This window comes from Lissotriton vulgaris, chromosome 7 (genome assembly GCF_964263255.1).
Source record: "Lissotriton vulgaris chromosome 7, aLisVul1.2, whole genome shotgun sequence".
NCBI lineage: Eukaryota > Metazoa > Chordata > Amphibia > Caudata > Salamandridae > Lissotriton > Lissotriton vulgaris.
In genome coordinates, this window is record NC_141695.1 from 1,540,216,580 (window position 1) to 1,540,239,358 (window position 22,779).

General features: G+C 45.7%; 1 protein-coding gene across 1 annotated transcript in view; it reads left to right on the forward strand.

The window, feature by feature from the left end:
• The first annotated feature begins 252 nt into the window (after positions 1–252).
• LOC147705960 (protein-glutamine gamma-glutamyltransferase E-like) overlaps positions 253–22,779 on the forward strand; it is a 176,377-nt gene continuing 153,850 nt past the window's right edge. The window contains exons 1-3 of the mRNA XM_086932424.1: positions 253–388; positions 15,726–15,896; positions 16,536–16,778. Coding sequence (XP_086788550.1) covers positions 382–388; positions 15,726–15,896; positions 16,536–16,778 — 421 coding nt within the window. The 5' untranslated portion in view covers positions 253–381. The remainder of the gene's footprint in view (positions 389–15,725; positions 15,897–16,535; positions 16,779–22,779) is intronic.

Consider the following 22,779-nt stretch of genomic DNA (forward strand, 5'->3'; position numbering starts at 1 on the left):
TCTTTTGTCCCAAATTTGTGTCATATTGTCCTGAATTTCTGTCCTGAATTTTGACCCTTTGTCCTGAATTTTTACACTCACCGTCCTGAATTTGCACCCATGCCAGTTGGTCACCCTATTGCCCCTGCATACACCGGGGTTGCCGCCCACTTCTCCGAGCAGGAAGTGAGCAGAGGGGTTGTTGACAGACACCAGCTCTTTAAGCCGCAGGCGCTCACCGCTGGACTGCCTTGCCTGCATTTCTGCTTTTTTTTTTTTATCAGGTTGTACTGAACACGTTTCTGGGCGGTGTCACAAGGCTGCTGAGAAGCGTAAACCTCGAGTTCCTTATCTGAGGAACACAAACGAAGGCTGAATGCGGAAAGAGGCGAGTGACAGAAGATGTCTTGTAAGTAAACGCGTTTGCAATCCTTTCCATAACTCGTTTAGTAAAAGCCGGAAAGCGCCGAGGATAAGACACGTGACCGGTGCCGTATGTTTTCTAATGGTGTTTATGGAATTAATTTGCAAATTTAAAAGGCTGAAGGGTAAACTGTAAAACTGGTCTTGAGAGGCAGTGAGCGGGTGAGAGAAGACTTTACCACGACCTCTCTGCTGCTGTACTACCAGGCTTCGTAGCGCTGCATCGTGCAATTTGTAGTAAATCTCCACCAGTACAGTAAGTACCATGATCCCTAATGTAATCAAGGAAAGTGGTCCCCTGCCCATGGTTGGGCAGTAAGAGGCAGCCTTAACTAGAGTTCAGCCAGTGCCTCCTAGTGATGGGCTCCGGTGCCACTGCACCCGACGCACTAATGATAGCAACTGATAGCATCTGTCAGTACTGATACACTCTACGTATGTATTCACTTTTTTCAACGAATGCACCCCAAAATAGGCCATCCTGACTGAAGTGTACATTTTGTTGTGTCTGAAATCACGGTCATTTAAAGGAATAGTGAGGGGCGGGTGAGTCACATACGGACCCTTTAAAATGTTACACAACCTCTTTACTCCTGTAAGGATAATTTTAAATTTCCTTTTTTTATTGCCTGGCTCGCCAGACAATTTTGTGAGAATAAGCAGGACGGGGGCTTTGGCTCGGCTCACATGTTAGGAACCAGGAGTAAATGCTTTGATTTGGGCAGAAGTTGTGTTCTTCCACAAAAATTGCTTGCCTGTCGCACAGCTGTTATCACTTAGTTTCAGGGCACAAGTCCTAAAAAAAAGAAGTGGGGGACTAACCTAGTTAATCAGTATGCAAATGGCATTGTAGCGCGTGGCATTGCAGCGTGTGACATCACAGCGCGTGACATCACAGGAACTGGCATCACAAGAAGTAATATGACATCTTAAGTTAAGCCCTCACATATATGTTTAGCAGGTGTATCATGAGTACGTTTGAGCACATTTCGACTGTACTTGCAAACCCTTCTGATTTAGGCAGAAGATTCACACTTTTGTATGCTACATATAAAACGATGTTACCTTTTGCCAGCGTTAAGCTTTCTATAGCCATAGTGCTTTAAAAGAAATAGTGATATTTAAATTATTACAACGCCTCCTCAAGGGTAATAAGCGTATATAAATGCAATTTATTTTGTGCAAATACTGGGAAAGATCAACACATCTGACTTTCTAACAGTGCATGCAAATCTCCTAAACAGTGCCTGAACAAAGTGAAAAGCTGTCTCTCCTAAGTATGTGTGAAGTGCTAACAAGGTGCGAGCCTTTGTTTCCCCTTTGCTGCATTTGCATCAGGTGTGAGGCTCCTGACTGCTGCCAGCCAGGAAACCCCAACAAAAGGAGGCTTGATGACCCCTGAGACTCGGCCTTTGTTATGGCAGAGTATCCCAGCAACTGTCAGAAATAAGAGAACCCCATCCCCACCTGCAAGTTGTTGTGATCGAAAGCAGACAATGTGCAGGCGCTGCTGAATGTGTCCTGGTGTTTGGAAATTACACCTGGACGAATTCAGCATATTTTTTAGTGGGGCCCAACTTCTTGGCAGGGTGGACAGCATCCACCCTGTGAAAGAAGTGGGGGGATACGGTCCACCCGCATGGACCCCTGACCTGTGCCCTGCTGCTTTTATTGATCCAGCAGTCAGAGCTTGAACTTTAGGAGACACACAAATGCCACAGTAATTCTATAAAAATGTCTTAGAAAACTAGATAACGTATGCTGTTTTTCTCTGGCAGCAGCACAGATAGGAAGAGTCAGCCATGAACGTACATGTATTTTAAGATCTGGCTTGACAGTGCATTCATGAGCCTGACCGATTGGCATTTCCAATGCTTGTCTTTCTTGGAAGTACTAAAATTATGTAATATTATCCCTCTAGACCTATATTTCTTTACACACAGCTTATAATAAGCTAATACTTAGGGCTAAAAAAAACTGCTCTGCTACACAAAAAGATTATTGTTTATATTTTTCAAATTTTATTTCACTTTTTCTTTTTTTCATTCTGTTTCGTCTTACAACTTTTTATATTTCTTTTTTACATAATATATTTCATTTTATCATTTGTACATCCATCTATAATTACATCATGTACAAGACTGGGAAAAGTATATAGACATTGAACAATTATTACAAACAGCACAAATAATTCATTTCCAAAAACACAGTCTATACAAATACACTATTGACTATCTTTACAATTCAAAACTAATTAGAAAGTCCACGTTCACGGTCCCCCATACTCATTCATACCTCTTCACACTATTGTAGTATTCCTATTTGATGTCATTTCTAGAATCTTTGATGTCACTTAGAATGCTACTGTGGCTTGAGCTCATTCTGCTGTGAGCTGCTCCTGTGTTAACTGCCTGTTCATTCTTGTGGATGTCAAGTTGTCATTTCTACATTAAAAGCTGTAACTCAGAACCTGCGTTTGGATTGAATTACTACATAATTTCTGGCGACGACTGGGTAACTACAGCTACAATTTTCAACAAAAGACTTCTTTTTATGACAACGTTCACTCTCTTCTATGGAAATTTGCTCCCTGCCTACAGTTCTACACCGCTGGATTTGCGTTTTAACAGTGCCTGTTCCCGATGCAAGGAAGCGACTCGTGAGTTTTACGATTATTTCTTCATGTTAGCGCTTTTTGCTCTTACCGGGTATTGGATTCCGTTACACGCATCTTTTAAATTGCGTGGAATCTCTGCACCCGCCCGGCATGCACCCGCAGCATCTAGGCAGCTCAGAAGCGCCTAGCAACATCCTAAGCTTCCATCTTCGTTCTCCGATCCCCCGGAACGCGCTGCATTGTGGGTAACGCGCTGCACTGTGGGTATCACCTTCAACCTTGACGTCTGACGTCACGACGTGCCGGCCGCCATTTTGTTTGTTTACTTTCTACATCGGAAAGCTGTACACACGAAGACGATCTTCTTTTCCTCATATCTTCTTTGTTTTGCCTCGTTTTTCAAGCGGATTCAGTTCCCTGCAGTTCATTAACACTAAGGTACTGAAATATAACCTTACTTCATTTTTTTTGTTTTTTTCTCTTCTTGCATTTATTTTGCCATCGTTTCTCAAGACTGTTATAAAAAACTATTTGAACATGTCTAACATCGCTGCGCCACCTCATTTTTTACAAACTGCTGGTGATCCTAATATTGAATGGGACCTATGGCATCCAATGTTTTTAGCCTATGTTGAGGTGTTGGAGAAAGATGGGTGTTCCGCTAAACGCAAATTAGCTCTTCTCAGACACTGTCTTGGTGGAGCTGGCATCAAAGAATTTGACAATCTCCCATCACTTGATGATGCTGGAGACTTAGATGTTTTTGAAAAAGCATGTGCACAAATGAAAATTCGTTTTGGAAGAAAGATTAATACAGTTATGGAACGTTTTAAATTTTATTCCCGAATTCAAAAACAGGATGAATCCATTGAGGATTATGTTTCGGCTTTAAGATCTCTAGCTTGTTCTTGTGCCTTTGAAACCATTTCTTACGAACAAGTGCTCAGAGATCAAATTATGATGCGCACCAAGAGTAAGAAAATCCAAGAAAGACTCTGGTTAGGCACAGAATCCTCTTTAAGCTCTGTCATCAATATTGCCAAAGGTATTGAACAATCCGAATTATTTGTTTCAGAAATCAGAGGTCAACCACCTAAGCCTCAAATCACTGAAACTGAAGTCTCTTTAGTAAGAAATCACAATCCTTCATCCAGTTCCAACAGGTCATTTCCCAAAAAAGACAATGAGAAGAAAGTAGTTGAGAATAAAACTATTGCTGAAAATAAATTCTCCTACAGGAAAAATGTTTACTGTTACAGGTGCGGTAGCTCTAACCATGTTGGAAATTATAGAGGATGTCCAGCTTGGGATAGAGTATGTGTAAAATGTAAAAGAAAAGGACATTTTTCTAACGTCTGTCGTTCTTCCCAAAGAGTCAATTACATCTCCCAAGAAGAAGAAGAAGTCTTACAAAGCTTTAACTGCATTCTATCTGTTGATGACTCAGAAGAAAAAGAATTTCCTTCTTTCACTATTCTAGTTGATAACCAGCCTATCCTTTTAATGATGGACTCTTGTTCATGGTATTCCATCATTGGTTTGAATCTATTTAAAAGTCTCTGGGGGGATAGGAAATTATTAACCTCAGACATATCTCCTGGGGGTTATACTGGTAAGAGAATAAATATTGAAGGTTTCTTCTGGGCTGATTTTCAAGTTGCTGATCGCTTTGCTAAAGGGAAAGTTTATGTCGCCACCAAGGGTGTTGCAATTTTTAGTTGGCCACATCAACGCCTTCTCGGCATTAAACTTGATCCCAATGCAAATCCTCCAGTCTACTTGGGAGAACCCTATGTTTTAAGTATCTGCGATGCTGAAGATAATTCTTTGTTTGTAGAGAATACAAAAAAATGTTTTCCTGATGTTTTTAAAGACACTTTAGGTAAGTTTGTTGGTTTTCAGCATAAAATTATGCTTAATGACAATGCCATGCCTGTTAGACACAGGGTCAGGAATGTTCCACTGGCCTATCGGGAGAAGTTAAAAGACATTTTGAGTGATCTTGTATCCAAACAAATTATTGAACCCATAGAATCCTCCCCTTGGGTTTCCCCCATTGTTTTATCACTCAAAAGTTCTGGCGAGCTTCGTCTATGTGTGGATCTCCGCAGCCTGAATAAGGAGATCTGGGTAGACAAGCATCCCCTTCCCAATATTCACGAGTTAATTTCCTCTCTCACTGGTGCTACGGTCTTCTCAACCATCGATTTAGCTAGCGCCTATCATCAGGTGGAGTTACACCAAGATTCGAAGAAACTCACAGCCTTTGTCACTCCGGAAGGCATGTTCCAGTATTTACGCATGCCTTTCGGTCTCGCAAGTGCTGCTTCTGTGTTCCAACGCCTGATGAAAGAGGTTCTTCTTAATTGTAAAGGGGCTATTGCGTTCCAAGACGATATTTTAATCTTTGGTGTTGATGTCGAGGAACATGATCATAATTTGCATTGTGTATTATCCAATGTGCAGAAGAAAGGTCTCACTCTAAAGTTCAACAAATGCAAATTCCGACAATCTAAAGTTGAATATCTAGGGCATGAGATCTCCTGTGATGGCATAAAACCCAAACTAAATCATGTTAAAAGTATCACTGATGCTCCTACCCCCCTTTCGAAGGAACAACTATTATCCTTCTTAGGCCTTACCGAATTCTATGGAAAATTTGTGAAAGACTATTCTACCATTGTACATCCATTACGCTCTTTGTTAAAGAAACAAGCCAAGTTTGTTTGGGGTACAGAACAGCAAACCTCCTTTGATTTGTTGAAAAGCAAAATTGTTAATGCCCCTTTCCTCAAACCCTTCTCTGTTCAGAAAGATTGCATTGTATGCGTAGATGCCAGCAATGTTGGACTTGGTGCTGTTTTGATGCAAAGAGATCGTTTTGGTGAATATGTTGTTTCCTATGCTTCTAGGACCCTGAGAGATGCCGAGTTTAATTACTCTACAATAGAAAAGGAACTCCTTGCTTGCACTTGGGCTACTCAGCATTTTCGACAATTTATTTGGGGTACTAAATTCACGTTGAGGACTGACCACAAACCCCTTGTTAATATGTTGTCGGCTGGGGGTGGCAGGACTCTCACCGCACGTTTGGCCCGTCTTGCTGCTAAACTGCAGGAGTACCAGTGTGAAGTTGTCTATGTTCCAGGACGACTTAATGTACACGCAGACTGCATGTCACGTCTTCCTGTCAATGAGATTTCCAATACGGTTACTTCTGACGAATGCGATGTTGCTTTTTCCCTTTCTGATGTTAACCTAATTTGTGGTAAAGGTTCAGATAATCTCATCACCGAAAGTGTTTGGTCAGATGCCATGCGTAACGATGAGGTTCTCACCAAAGTTAAGTCCTTTTTGTGTGCTGGTTGGCCTGAAGAGCGGAAGTTGTGTGGAGATTTAGCTTCCTTCTTCAAAGTAAAAGACGAATTGTCAGTAATCAATGACATGGTGTACAGAGATGACAAAATTGTCCCGCCTTTTGACGTCCGTGAATCCATTTGTAGGTTGGCCCATGAAGGTCACATGGGCATGTCCACCACTAAAAGAAGAATCCGAGAGTACTATTGGTGGCCCAGTTTAGACGCTATGGTCGATAGGTGGGTAAGGAATTGTTCTCCATGTTCTTTAAGCGACAAGTCTGTAAAACCCATTTCCTCTGGGCTTTCCCCCATTGAATTCGTTTCCGGGCCTTGGAGGAAGTTAGGTATTGATATCATCGGCCCTTTTAATTACCAGTCGGGTAAGGACATGTTCGCTGTAGTACTTGTGGATTACTTCTCCAAGTGGCCCGAACTCAAAATTGTTGATAAAGTTAATTCCGAAGTTGTTGTTGAATTTCTGAACGAGGTTTTCAGTAGAGAAGGTCTACCCGAAGAGATTATCTCTGACAATGGACCGCAGTTTGTCAGTGAAGTTTTCTCTGCTTTTCTTGAAACTTGTGGTATCCTCCACAAGAGAGTTTCCAATTATTCTCCCCAATCTAATGGCCAGGTAGAACGCTTTAACAGAGTTATTAAGGAGTCTTGCCAGTTGGCTCTACGGAGTGGTTTAAAGTGGAAGAAAGCTCTACAAGCTACTCTGTTTACCTATCGCATGTCCCCCAACTCTGTCACTGGTTTGTCACCTTTTGAAATGTTGCGTTGCAGGAAACCCGGTACCAAAATTTTCCCTTGGTGGTTGAAGTCTAAGGATTCTGGATATTTAGAATTGGACATGACTAGAATTAGAGACCGCGTTGGTAAATACCAAGAAAAAATGGTTAGGAACTTTTCCCCCAAATTTGTCTCGCCCAAAATCTCTGTTGGCGATTTAGTCAGAGTAAAGTTTGGTGGTATCATCCCCAAAGGCGTCTCCAGGTGGTCTTCCCCTGTCAAGGTTACGGAAGTTTTCAGCAAAGCCGTCAGGGTTGACGGCGGTAAGATTTGGAATTTTAGGCGTGTCTCAGTTTGCAAGTCGAATAATTTTAATGCGAAGTTTGTCCAGTCTGACCCCAATCCATCTGGATCTGACTCCTATTCGTCTGGATCTGGTTTTCAGGGTTCCCATGAAGCTTTTGACAATCTGCATTTTTCCCAAGTTCCCCTAATTTGTCCTAACAATGTTCCTTTTCAGACTGCTTCGTCCGACACCCATGTTGATGTCTCCCAAAATACTCATGATACTATTTCTCTGAATACCTCTAATGTTGCCTCTCCGAATCCTAGTTCTCAGGCATGCTCTGCTCAACCTGTTAATCTACGTTGTAGTTCCCGTGTAAAGCATGTTCCTGTTAAGCTCAAGGACTACGTTTGCTCCTAAATTTCTGCTTTTTATGTTTTGTTTTTTTTTTTTCTTTTTTTTTTATTCTCTTTTTGTTTCTGGGTTTATTGTTTTTTTTTTTATTTTTCGGGGGGAGGTGTGTAGTATTCCTATTTGATGTCATTTCTAGAATCTTTGATGTCACTTAGAATGCTACTGTGGCTTGAGCTCATTCTGCTGTGAGCTGCTCCTGTGTTAACTGCCTGTTCATTCTTGTGGATGTCAAGTTGTCATTTCTACATTAAAAGCTGTAACTCAGAACCTGCGTTTGGATTGAATTACTACAACTATACATCCGCATATCTTACACTCCATACATTCACACTGCACCCCCCAACTCCAAACTACATACACAGATGACTCCCTAGGGGTGAACAGCTTCACCCTCTAATGCTGTGTTGTGAGCTGGGGTGTTCCATACAAACTGGTCAACGCGCGTTTCGATGGCCTGTTTTACTTTTCATACCATTTTCAGTACCTGTTACTTCAAGGATTTGTAACAGGTTGGATGGAGGGGGAAAGCAAAGATGCTTGTACTGTCTGATGACACGTCTACAGGTACATGTAAATATGTCAACCCTGTAGATTCTCAATTTCACTGCTCGTGCGCTCTGGGTGTAGGCACTCTACATTTCATAGCAATAGATTAATATTGTTCAGCTGTAATCGAGCAATCGGTCCGATAATAAGTTGTAGCTGTTAGAAGCGTCTGTTGGGTCTCCAACAGCTCCGATGGATATATTCTTTTTCTCTCTTAATTTTGTTTTTCTTCAACTTTTATGCAAAGACTGCCAAGACGGTCATCTGTTAGTACCTCTATGCTCAGAACGGCTTGCATCTCTGTTCGGGCAGCATGTCCTGCGTAGATTCTTGTGGTCACTGACACCCAACCCATTACAAATCCTTGAAGTAACAGGTCCTGAAGAAGACCCACTTTCTTGTAATCAGTGCGCACCGAGTGACAGAGGGGACTGCTTGCGCAAACCCACATGACCTCCTGGGGACCTGCCTGGGCTCGAGGAAGCAAATGAGCCCTCATCAGGACTTCCAGAGCAGCCTGGCCATCTGGTCCCCCATTAGAAAGCATGGCATGCGACCAGATGGCCGGGCACGGAGGACGGCATCTGGTCGTGCTGTGCTTTTTACGAAACGGCTTCCACTTGTCCTCTAAAGGCGACAGAGACTTTGTGACCCAGGTGCTCAGATCCCCAGCTGGGCCTCAGGCACAAAGCTATGAGAGTGCCCCTGACAGAGCTCCAACCTTTGGCCCGCAGGCCCCTTTATACACAGACAAAGCTGGGGAGGCCTCCGAGGGCATGAGGGACCCCTGTGCCGGGCCCTTGGTGGTGTGGCATACCGGAGGATGGAGCCCAGGCCAGAAGGGCCTGCCCTGGACAGCTCTTTGACCCGGATGCGCAGGGCAAGTCCTCCCCAGGCCTGTGGCACCACATCCATGTGGCTTGTCTGAGGGAGAGCCCCGGACAGGGCGACACCACCCCAGGGCCTATGTGGGCCCGGTCAGAACTTCTGAACCTGGCCATGCAGGGGAAGCCTTTCTGGGTCTGATGGACCCCCATCCCGGGCCTTTGGCGGTGCAGCAGACCAGGGGACGGAGCTCTGGGCGGAAGAGCCCAGCCCGGGACATTGGGGGAGACAGAAGTCAGAGTTAGCTGTGCAGGCTGTCTCACTGGTCATCTTGTCAGCCAGCCCAGCGACCAGATGGCCTGGGATGACCCAGCGACCAGATGGCCTAGGATGGCCCGGTGACCAGATGGCCAGGCCCCAGACACATGGGTGCCCACCGATGACAAGAGTGAGTGTGCGCTCTGAGGCGGGCTACGGCCATCTGGTTGGCCTGATGACCTGCCAGGAATGGTGCCCCGACCCAGCACCCGGTGGTGCAGGATGGGAGGGGTAGGCCCCCATACCAAGTGGCACGTGGTGAAGGCGACCTCCCACGGGCCTGCAAACCCCACCAAAACCCTCCTGCCTGTGGATAATAGAAAATGACTTAAGCAATAATTATGCACAATCACAATAAAAATAGAAAGGACCTGGTAATGTCAGAGGGCAAGAAAACCTTCTACACAGTTTGCTCAATATAGTATATGTTATAAAAACATTGAATTGTATATACACTTCTTTAAGTTGAGCAGTATTACAGTATAGAATGTAGGCATCATTCAGCCGTACTGCCTAGCTCCATTTCGTAAATGTATTGATACATGCCTATCATTTTACCATGCGAAAACGCTTCGCATATAGTAATTATTCACCCATCCCCAATATTCCCAAATTCCCCTTTACAAATGCTGCAGTTAGAACATGCATATATGTGAGCCATTAACTACTAGACCTTCGAAATACACGTCCGTTTAGGTCTCTCGCGTACAGAGTTCACAGGGAAAGCTTAAAGCCAGCAAAAGAGGATGTTGTCATAAGGTCACATGACCGCGTATGCAGTGGTGGCCATCTTATAATGGTAAAAGAGCGGAGTGTCATGAATGGGTGCAATAAAGTTATAAACTACGTACAAACCAACAATGTAGGAGTATAAATACCGGAAACAGCTGAATACCGGAACCGGTGCAAGCAGGTGTTAGAGACAACAAACCAAAGTGTAAACAAATATGGTAGAAAAAGGTCACAAAGATCAAAGACACCTAATGTAAATACAGGAGTATAGATAGGGTGTCCTACACGACACAACCATAATAATGCATATTTTACTATACCACTCATCTTTCTTCCTGCCAGATAAAAAACATATTAAGAATATCAGTAAACATATCTCAATGGTCAAGATCTCATTATGTCATAATCATTTGTAACAGATTCAACTCATCATCATATGCGACAAAACATAGCTCATTTACTGTATGAAAGTTATAGGTAACATAAAAATTCCATCCTATCTTTCAGTCCATTAGGATGCATTGTGTTCAGAAAACGGATCCAAAAGTTCTCCCTCTGTAAGAGTCTGTTGTTATTATCAACTCCTTCTTTTATTTCCACAGTTTCCAGCACTGAGAATTTAAGTTGTGCAATGTTATGTCCTTTGTCCACAAAGTGAGTTGCTAGGGCTGATTTTGAATTTCTCATTCGAATATTACTCTTGTGCTCTAATATTCGGTTTCTGATTTTTCTGGTAGTTTTCCCAAAACAACATAGGCCACATGGGCACTTAATCATGTATATGACGTTCATTGTGTTACAAGTGGCATTGACTCGAAGTTTGATTGTGGTACCTTTCATGGGATGATTCATATTTGATTCACGAATCACATTGGTGCAATTACTGCAGTTCTGACATGGTTGCAAGCCTTTAAAAGTGATACCCTTCTGTTCCATGTCTGGTTTTGTTAGTAGTTCTTTTAGATTTGGGTCTCTGGTGTATGCCAATATCGGTGGTTGTAGATAAATACCATTGAAATCCGGTTCAGCTGTCAGTATCAACCAATGTTTCAATATGATCTTCTTGTATTGTTGGCTCATGGTGGAATATTTTGAAATGATTACTGTACGATTTTGTGGTTGTTTGGTTTGAGTTTTCAAAAGGTCTTCATGATTTTTACTATCACTTCTTTCCAAAGCTCGTTGTAGTATTTGAGTGGGGTACCCACGTTTTTTTAATCTTTCTAACATAACTTGTGATTGTATGGTGCTTTCTGTGGGATCTGAAACAATTCTCTTGACCGTAACAATTGTGAGTATGGTAAATTACATTTGAGGTTAGGTCTATGAAAGCTGTTGAAATGTAAGATGCTGTTTCTGTCTGTATCCTTGCGGTAAATGGTGGTCTGAAGGTGGTCCCCCTCACGTTGTATCTGTACGTCCAAAAATTAAATGACTTTTTGTTGCATTTCAAAGGTAAACTGGATACGTTCATCAATATTATTGAGTTGTTCTAAATATGATAGCAAAACATCTCTGGCTCCAGGCCATATAATGAATAAATCGTAAATGTACCTTAGAAAAATTCTCTTGTGTGTGTTCCATGGTTCTTTATTCAGTATGTGACTCTCTTCAAAATGGTGCATAAAGATATTGACATATACTGGGGCAGCACAATTTCCTATTGATGTACCGGAGAGTTGTAGGAACCATTTGTTGTCCCATTTAAAATAACTTTTCTACAGTGTGAACTGTAGTAGTTCTATAATGAAAACTTGTAATTCGTTGTCTATATGTGATCTTAGTAACACATATTCAATGGCTTCAATGCCCAAATCATGGGGTATCAATGTATAAAGCGACTTTACGTCTGCCGTGCACAACCATATTTCCTCCTCTGGAGTAAATTTCAAGTGACTAATTTTATCAATGAAATCTGTGGTGTCTCGTATATAGGTGTTGATGTTCATCACGAAAGGTTGCAGGTGTCTATCCAAAAATATGCCAATCGGCTCGTGTTTGCTTCTACGGGTAGAAACTATGGGTCTGAAAGGTGGTTGATGCAAATTCTTATGTACTTTGGGTAACATGTACAATGTCGGTGATCTAGGGTTTGTTTGAATCAAAAATGTTTTTACTCTTTTCGTGAAGACTCCATTTTCTACTACTCTTACAATGATTTTGTTGGGTTCTGCTTCAAATTGGTTTGTAGGATTATATTCTAATACCATGGAAGTGTTAGTATCACTCACATGTTTGTCAACTTGTTCTTTGTAGAAATGACTTTCCATTATCACAAGGGCTCCACCCTTGTCTGCATTTTGACAGACGATTTTTGGATTGTTAGCCAAATTGCGTAAGATGGCCTTCTCTTTAACAGACATGTTACAGTGTTTGGATTTATGTTGAAACTTCAAGGTGGATAAGTCTTGTTTCACCAAGTTTCAAAAAGATCTAAGCTTTTGTGACTTACAGGAGGTAAGAATGTACTCTTTGGTCTTAATCCTTTTTGTAAGGTGTCTTCATCCGGCTGTGTGATGGTTACCACATTTTCAAAGTAATTCCTCAATCTTAAGTTCCTCATACATTTGAAAAAGCTAATTTCAAGTTCCAAAGTGTTAGTAAAAGTCGTAGGTACAAATGATTGTCCCTTCGATAGATGGCAGCTTTGCTCCATTGGCACCTCAGCCAAGCACATCCACCAAGTCCGCCACCGGGCTTGATCTCTGCAGCATTGAGAGCCCCTGGCTTGGATGGCCAAGCCATGCTGGGGGCTGGGGGGTAGCCTACTCCATGGCCTTCTGTGAGGCGACTTAAGGGAAGAGACAGGTGGTTCCTACCCATCTCAGATGCCCCCACCAAGAGGAACAAGGGGTCCTCTGGCAGCCTAGACTCCTTCTCATCCATGCTGTCCTGCCGCACAAGAAGGGCCACTCCTCGGTTGCCGGAAACCCAGTCAAGCTGGGATCGGGCACAGGAAAGTCTGGGGCAGCTTGGCCTTCAGGGGTGGTCCCAATCCCGGGAGGCACTGCCATTTGGTTCCCTCGTGGGGTAATGCTGGGTGAGTATGGGTTCGGTCTCGGGAGGGCTTTCCATTTTGCCGCTCCTGAAGGGGCCGGGGCTGCCCCCATCCCTCGCGCGTACATCAGTCTTGCCTTTTGGGGTCGAGGAGCCCGCCCCATGCTAGTTCCTTGCCCCAGAGGTGGCAGACAGCTCATCTGGCCAGGTGCTGTATCTACGGTGTGTTTTCCATCTGGGAGGCAGCCAAAGGTTTTGGGCTGGTGCCGTCAGTCGCCCGGGTCGCTCCACGCTTAATGATCCTTCTGCAGGTTCAACTACAGAAACATTATTATGATGTTTACTTCCTATAGATAGTCAGGTTTGATCATCTTCTCGGTGAATCACCAGGGCTGTTGCCGACCTCATGAACCATCCAATCAGAAGTAACAATTGGCGCTATGTGCAAAGGACAGGGATTTAATCAACATGAGCTTATGACCTGCACTTACTGGGAATTCCTTGTTCATGGGAAACAATTGCAATCCCCAAGCCCTATCACAAACGGTGTTCTGCGGGTTACTCACACCTGTCGGCAAAGGGTAGACACCCTGTTCCATTCTGTGTAGTAGGTGTGCAGCCCCGGAAATCTAAAGGCATCACAGACCTGTTATTGCTCGATCTCATGTGACTGAATGCTACTTGTCCCTTTATGAAGTTGGACTCCGACCATTGGTGGTTGTAAAACTAGTTAGCATGGAGGAGTCTCATTAGTTATTGGAATTAACCACAAAAAGTGGTCCACCCACAAAGAACGGCCATGCACCACTACCCACAGAATCAAGAACGAGCTATCAATCTGTCAATTCTTTCTGTGTCTGGGCCGGGTCAGGTTTTCCGTGTTGAGTCAAATTAAGCCTCAGGCTCCACTCCTGGTGGTGCTCTTTCATCAATTCCTTTATGTATGAATCTGTCTCTCTATACACTGCACTAAAAACAAGTGCACTGTGCAGAGGGTCAAGTGGGTCCCCAATTGGTTTACAAAAGCTAAAGTAGTTAATACTAATGCTCTGTTTTGTGGTAGTGTGGACGTGCAGTTATGGTTGGTTATCAGAGGATAGTGCTAAGCATGTGTTGTACTCACAGGGGAAATAAATGAGACACACACTCAAGGAATAAATCCAAGGCCAATTTAGAAAATTAACACTTCTTTTTGTATATATTTCAAACTCAAGAACTTCATTCAAAGGTAAGTACAGTTTTCAAAAGAAACGTTCAGAGGTAAGCAAAATGTTTAAACGTGTGCTTTTTCGCACACTGCAATCCTATGGGAGGAAAAGTCAAAGATGCTTAAAAGTAGGTGCAGTCGGTTTATGGGTTCACCTTCTGGGATGAGAATAGTAGTGGGCCAAGGTTCAAACTACTACCAGCAGTTTGTCAGGAATTGAAGGTGTTCCACTGTGAGCAGGGTGCTGATGAGGCTTATAGCTGGTGTGCTACAGAGAAGGGGGGCACCTGAAAAGTGGCTGCAAAAGGGGACTTGCGGACAGGTCAAAAGGCTCCCAAATAGGAGATCAATTCACATGCGGTATTTGAGCAGGGGGGCATAGCCAGTTCATCTGGCGAATGTCGAGAGAGGGCTGAGGACTGCAGGGATTCGCAAGCGGGATGCTACATATCTTGCCAGGCAGTGATGGGTGCGCAAAGATGCACCTTGCATTCAGGGACAAGCCACTGGCAGTGGAAAAATCAAAGCAGCTCGGCCACTCATGGAATGGGTTGTCGATGTCAATTGACTGCTGCTTGGTTCTGGGGCAGTGAGAATTTCGGACTGGACTCTCAGGGTTGGTTTTTGGTGCATCGTGTTCTTGGAGACATTATGTAATTAATCTGATGCCAATTAAGGTAATTCCACACAAATAAATGAATCTAGTCGTGGGCAAAATTCACTTAATTTCCTTTTCAGAAATTACGCAAAATGGTCGACAAGTTATATAAAACTATACAAACCGAATGTTTGGCATTTTGTGTTAATATTTAGTGGTAAGTGTGGCCCCTTGTCTATTTTCGATGTGAGAATGCATTACAAAAAAATAGTGCAAAATTGCAATTGAAGCGAACAATAGTTGCTCATTTTCTGGTCATTAACGTTAATCCTGTGTGCCTGCAATAGGATTTTTACGAAAACCAAATCTGAATTAGCCAACATTGCGTAATGGTATAATCTCAGGCATTTTGCGTAATAAGCGTGACTTGACATGGCAGAAATTGCCTCAGATCACCCCAGTGTGAACAAAATGTTGCCTAATTCTATAGATGACTAGGTTTGCGATACAGAACTTTATAAATGTGTACCAAATAAGGGAAAGCGAATCCCGTTGATTTCCAAATCAATCCTTCCTTGTCTGAATATTTAAATTTTCCGTTCACAAGGGAAACCCACTAACCCACTTGGGTATTAACTCTTAAATGTTCAACATAATCATTTGGCACTCTGTGTGTCTTTCTTTGTTCACAGTTCAGCTGAAAGCATGCGAACTGCACCTTACGACAAATAGGGCAGAGCATCACACAGATCATTACCACAGTCCTGGACTGATAGTGAGGAGAGGACAGACCTTCAAGATCACTTTGCCCTTTGATGGTGACCTGCAGCCCAATGAGATCATCATATTTACAGCATCTACAGGTAATCAAAACTGAAGCAAAATTTCATAGATCAGTGATCTCTATACCATATTCGGTTCACAAACAGCTACTGTTCATTCCAGTTGTGCACCACAGTCCTGCAGAATCAGTCAGACACTCATTTGTCACACAAAGACTTCCATCACACACTCACCTCATTGGTCATTCATTTGCAGCCTGTGGCCAACTATCTAAGGTAGCATCCACCCTCCCATTACTTCTTATGGAGGGACTCTCAAACACCCACTCACTCACTGCTCAGATAATATCCATCAAACATATTACACACATATAACTTTTCCATCAGACATGGCCATATGATATGCATCACACTTTATGGAGAACTGCCACCTAAAGTGCATTCTCTTAACAGAAAAGCAGTCCCCATCACACACCTACTCAATTCGACCAATTTACACTCATTTCACAAGCATGAACATTGACCCTGCGTTTTCTCCAGCAGAGACACTGTGCACAAGACACTCTTCCAAAGTACAGGTTATCTTCACCACAAAAATGCACCACCCACAGCAAGACACCGTAGAAGAAATCGTACAAGCAAGATCACTTCCCCTTTGTCATTTTCTGTGTGTGATGATACACATTTTGTTAGTAAAAAATGTTTTTTGCTCTTTCAAAGGACCCGCGTCTGCAAAGACTGAGGATTCAAACCACAGTTTCACTCTATCCAGCTCTAAAAGTAACAATGCTTGGAATGCTGTTCTACAGGCGGGTAACTCAAACTCTTTGGATGTTGCAATCAGTAGCCCTGCCAACGCGGTGATTGGTCACTATGGACTGAGTGTGCTGATCTCTTCTGATCGAGGATCCGTCGACCACCCAATTGAAAAATTTACTCTGCTCTTCAATCCTTGGTGTTCAGGTAAGTGTCTGTAGATCCAAAATGTGAGTGTATCCAGTAAAGTACTAAATGAGATGCCGATTATTTGTAGCTTTCCTCAACACAGACTTGGGGTGCCTCAAATCATTTACAATTCACTGCATTGATATAAACACAATCCCAGTCTTTATTAAAGATGCCAATGCTTCAGTGGTCACCTGACAGCAAGTGGCTTCTACAAATTGTATCCATTCTATACTGTCACCAAGGACTCTGCTGGTCATTAAAATTTAGTAAGTCAGGTATCACAAGATCGACCAAATTTAAAGTTTTCCGCCATCTCCACAGACTTTCACGAGTGCCTGCTGATCAGAAGAGTGGCCTCTCAGCATGGGTCTAGCTTGGTGGTGTGATTTGTATGTCTCAGTACGTGTGAAATATTGGTGCATTTGTCTGTCTGGTACAACCACGCGGTACATGGTTGACCCAGTTAAGAAAATGGGCATTGTCTCTGATGCCACTACCACCAGCAGCATAACGGTGAACATAATCTTCCCTATAACATAAAGGTATTTGTCATAGCCATCGAGTAAATCACCAACCCCTTCTTCCTAAATGAGAAATAGGATGCAAGAGGTAAGTGGATGAGACACTCACCAATCATTGGCGGGTTTCCTGTTACCACTCGCCTATAAATAAGTCCCTCGTTTATTACTTTTAACCAAAAGCAGTCTGCAGAATCTATTCACAAATGCTATGCAAGAGCCAAATCATAGAGTTCTTGTTGGCCCTATACTGGTTATTGACTTAGACATATACCAGCATCTGTGTAAATTCCAGTCCTTGGACAGCACACCTCCACTTTTATGCATTTTGCATTGCATTGTAATGGTTTTGGTTGATGGGTTGCCCACTATTCGGTTGTGTCTGTTGGAAGAATTTGACTCGGCCTGGTTGCCCCCACGCTCCCCGCCTGCTCTGCCTGCCTCCTACCTGCTGCCTGTCTGCTGACGCCGATCCGGAGCCCCAGCCACCGCAGGGCCGCTCGTCCTCGGATCCCCGGCGCCCCAGCCGCCGCAGGGCCGCCCGCATAGGTTTTCGCGCCGGTTCTTGCCGCGGCCCCGCCCCCCGCCTGCCGATTGGCCCACGCGCTCCCCGCCTCCCAGCGGACCCTCCCTCCCGGCTCCCTTCTTATGACACCCCCGGAGAGACCGCGCAGCGGGAGCACCGACTGAGCGCCGAAGGTGCGCCAAAGGTAAGCCCGTCTGCGCCCGTCCGCGCCTGGACCGCGCCCAGTGCCAGGACCCCTGGCCCCCGCCGTCACCAGCCCACCCGCCGGACCTACGACACCACCGAACTCAATGCCCTCAACGCCGGCCGACTCCCGGGCTGCTACCGAGCCAACCCGAGACGCACCCACGGACCCTTCTGCTGCAACGCCTGCAAGTTCACCTGCATCCGGACCTGCACCACTCCAGCAGTGCTCAAGACCTCGACGAGCAACAGCAGCAACCACCTGAAGTACATCCTGCTCAACACCCCCTCCGTCCACAGACACGCCGTCGAGCTCTGGAACCTGCTCGACACAACGTCACCAGACGTCGCCTTCCTCACAGAAACCTGGATGAACGCCTCTTCAGCGCCCGACATAGCCATCGCCATCCCAGACGGCTACAAGATCATCCGAAGGGACCGCATCAACCACACCGGAGGAGGCATCGCCATCGTCCACAGGAACACCATCCGCATCACGACCAACACCGACGACACCCTCGCATCCGCCGAGCACCTGCACTTTCAGGTCCACATCAACCCCAAGACCACCCTCAGAGGCACCCTCATCTACAGACCCCCAGGACAACGCACACAATTCAGCGAAGACATCGCCGACTTCATCAGCCCGCACGCCCTCTGCTCCACTGACTACATCCTCCTCGGGGACCTCAACTTCCACGTGGAGAACAACAACGACCGCAACACCACCACCCTGCTGGACAACCTCGCCAACCTGGGACTCAAGCAGCTGGTGACCACCCCCACCCACTACGCCGGACACACACTCGACCCCGTCTTCTCATCCAGCAAGGACATCGCCTTCAGCCACGCCACCGGACTCCACTGGACGGACCACAGCTGCGTCCACTTCAGCTTCGCAAGGACCACAATCCACCACCACCAGCAACAGGCTGCACGCAGGAGCTGGAACAAGATCACAGCCGACCAGCTCGCGACCTCCCTGAGCATGAACCCTCCCGCCAGCACAACGAACCCTAGCCAGGCGGCCACCAACCTCACGAAGTGGATCAGCGACTGCGCAGACGAGCTCGCCCCCCTGAGGACCCCGCCCAGCAGACCCGGTAGCAAGAAAGCCCCATGGTTCACCGACGAACTCAAGAGCTCCAAGAAGAACTGCCGAGCCCTCGAGAGAACCTGGCGCAGAGACCCAACACCGGACAACATGACTGCCCTCAAGCTCGCCACCCGAAAACACCACCAACTCATCCACGCCACCAAGAAAACTGCATTCAAGGAACGACTGGACAACAACGCACACAACAGCAAGGAACTCTTCAACATCGTCAAAGAGCTCTCCAACCCCAACGCCGGAAACAACGACATCACCCCTTCGCAAGACCTCTGCAACTCCCTCGCCTCCTACTTCCACAACAAGATCGCGGACATACACAACAGCTTCAGCACTCAACCGACGAACACCACGACCGAACCACCGCCCCCCACCACCACCCTCCGCGCCTGGACTCCGATCAGCACCGAAGACACCGTCCGCACGATGAACTCCATCCACTCCGGATCTCCGACCGAACCCTGCCCTCACCACGTCTTCAACAAGGCCGACGCTGTCATCGCACCCCACCTGCGGGACATCATCAACACCTCCTTCGACACCGCTACCTTCCCGGAGAGCTGGAAGCACGCCGAACTCAGCGCTCTACTCAAGAAGCCATCGGCTGACCCCACCGACCTCAAAAACCACCGCCCCATCTCGCTGCTCCCGTTTCCTGCAAAAGTCATTGAGAAGACCGTCAACAAGCAGCTGGCCGCCTTCCTCGAGACGAACGGATCCCTTGACCCCTCGCAGTCTGGCTTCCGGGCCAACCACAGCACCGAGACCGCCCTGATCGCAGTCACCGATGACATCCGAGCGCTGCTCGACAACGGAGAAACAGTGGCCCTCATCCTCCTCGACCTCTCCGCGGCCTTCGACACTGTCTGCCACCGTACCCTAGTACAACGCCTCAGCAACGTCGGAGTCCAGGAGAAGGCACTGGCGTGGGTCATCTCCTTCCTCGCCCGAAGGACACAGAGAGTCCGCCTCCCTCCGTTCAGATCTGAAGCCACCGAAGTCATCTGTGGCGTCCCTCAAGGCTCCTCGCTCAGTCCAACCCTCTTCAACATCTACATGAGCCCCCTCGCAGACATCGCACGCCAGCACAACCTCAACATCATCTCCTACGCCGACGACACCCAGCTGATCCTCTCCCTTACCAACGACCCCGCCACCGCCAGAGCCAACCTTCACGAAGGGATGAAAGAGGTAGCCGAATGGATGAAGAACAGCCGCCTGAAACTGAACTCAGATAAGATGGAAGTCCTCATCCTGGGATCCTCACCCGCCGCTTGGGACGACTCCTGGTGGCCCCCCGCCCTAGGCAGCGCACCCAAACCAACAGACCACGCACGCAACCTGGGCTTCATCCTGGACTCCTCCCTCTCCATGACCAGACAAGTCAACGCCGTCTCCTCGTCGTGCTTCAACATCCTACGCATGCTACGTAAGATCTTCCGGTGGATCCCCACCGAGACCAGGAAGACGGTCACCCAGGCCCTCGTCACCAGCCGTCTGGACTATGGCAACACCCTCTACACCGGAACCACCGCCAAACTCCAGAAGAGACTCCAGCGGATCCAGAACTTCTCAGCACGACTCATCCTGGACATCCCCCATCGCAGCCACATCTCCGGACACCTGAGAGACCTGCACTGGCTCTCGGTCAACAAGAGAATCACCTTCCGTCTCCTCACCCACGCACACAAAGCCCTACACAGCCAAGGCCCAGGATACCTCAACAGCCGCCTCAACTTCTACGCTCCCAAACGCCAGCTTCGATCGACCAGCCACGCCCTCGCCGCCGTCCCCCGCATCCGAAGAGCCACCACAGGGGGACGGTCCTTCTCCTACCTCGCCGCCAAGACATGGAACTCCCTCCCCACCCACCTCCGCCTGACCCAGGACCACCTCGCCTTCAGGAAGCAACTCAAGACCTGGATGTTCGAGCAGTAGCAGATCCCCCTCCCCCAGCGCCTTGAGACCATCTGGATAAGTAGTGCGCTATATAAATACGATGATTGATTGATTGATTGACTTTATAGTGTGTGATTTACATGTAACTGCTTAGGAGTAAAGGGGAGCAAAGATGATCGAGAAACAGAGTCTACTGTGCTTTTACAAAGCAGCATTATGTTTGTGTGGGTGAGTCTGGGTTTATAGTATGTCGTTTGCTGAAAATGTTTTATTGATTTTTGTGATGAACAGAGGGCTCCTTTAAGCTGTTGGGCCAATCTTCTGGATGCTCTTAAGTGTAAAATGGAGTGAAGAGCAGTGAGGCATGTAGGGGAAGAGAAAGAAAAAAGGATATAGTAAAACTGATAGTGCATACATGGTGAACATTGTTCAGTCAGTGGTTTTGACTGCCATTAACGGCGAAAGGCAGATCACTTAGAAGGCCAAGATAGATGCTTTGTAATGAGATGTACAAATGCAGCGTGAACTATGACTTTTCTAAGATTTCGCATCAGGTTTGCATCACTTTATAATTTACTGAGCTACGCAAATTCGATTTGTGTAGTATAGCAATTAGAAAGTAATGCAACACAGCGCATAGCACTGTCTTGCATTAGTTTGCATCGTTTAGGCATTACATGGGTGTAGCATGGCTGTTCCCATGCATTCACCCATGTATTTTGACACAAACGAAGATTTACAAACACTTGTAAAGCTGGGTTTACACCAAAAGACTGCACCTACCCAAAGGAGCTGTATCGAGGAGGAATAGCCTAATTTTCCCTTGTGATTTTATTTTTCCATGCATTCTGAAGCACACATAGAAAGAGAAATATGATTCTGAGGATTGTTTTTGTGCAAAATGCTGTCGCTGAGAGAAAAGAGAGCCAATGGCTGACGTGGACTGGCTCATTGGCCTAGGCTACGTTCTGTGGTGGATGGAAGAAAATGTAAGTGACCGTTGCAGTAAGTGTGATTGCTGTCAGCTTCATTATGTCAGTGTGATAGTGCAAGTGTGATAGTGCAAGTGTGGTGAAGGTGATGCAGATAGTGCAACAGAAGTCTATGATGGTGTGTGCCAATGGTCATGTAAATGCAAGTGTGATGTGGTGAATTTAATGCAGTGAGATGCAAGAAAGGTAATGTGTCAATTGCAAAGGCAATAGCAGTCAATGTGATGATGTCAGTGCGATGATGTGTATGTAATAGTGTAAATGTGGCAAATGTGATGTGATGAGGACTATGGGCTAATGCAGTTGCAGTCAATGTAGAGGTGTCATATGAGTGTGGTTATTTACGTGAGGCGTAAGAATTAGTTGGTGAGTGTGATGCAGTGAGTATGAAATCAGTGAATCTGATTGTGTAGTTTTATAGTGTAATCCTGCTATTTGGTGGGAGCTACCCGATTTGGGATGTATCATGGTGGCCAGATATGCTGGGCGAAATGCCTGCTTGGCAGTTCGAACAGGACTGTTCCCATGAGGCACAGGGTCAAGACTGATTTGCACATGGCCAGATCTAAACTGGAGTGCCATGGTGAGCAAAAGAATTATGGATTTAACCCAGATCTCTTGACTGGAGGTGAATGTTTTTATTTGTTCTGCATTCCGTCCATCAATTGTGTGTCTTTTGCTTTCTTGCCCTCAAGAAATCAGTTAAAAATCTATGAATCATTATAGACTATTGTCTTTTCATGCAAGATCACGTTAGGGGCAATTTCAGCAAATGCTTTTTGCATTC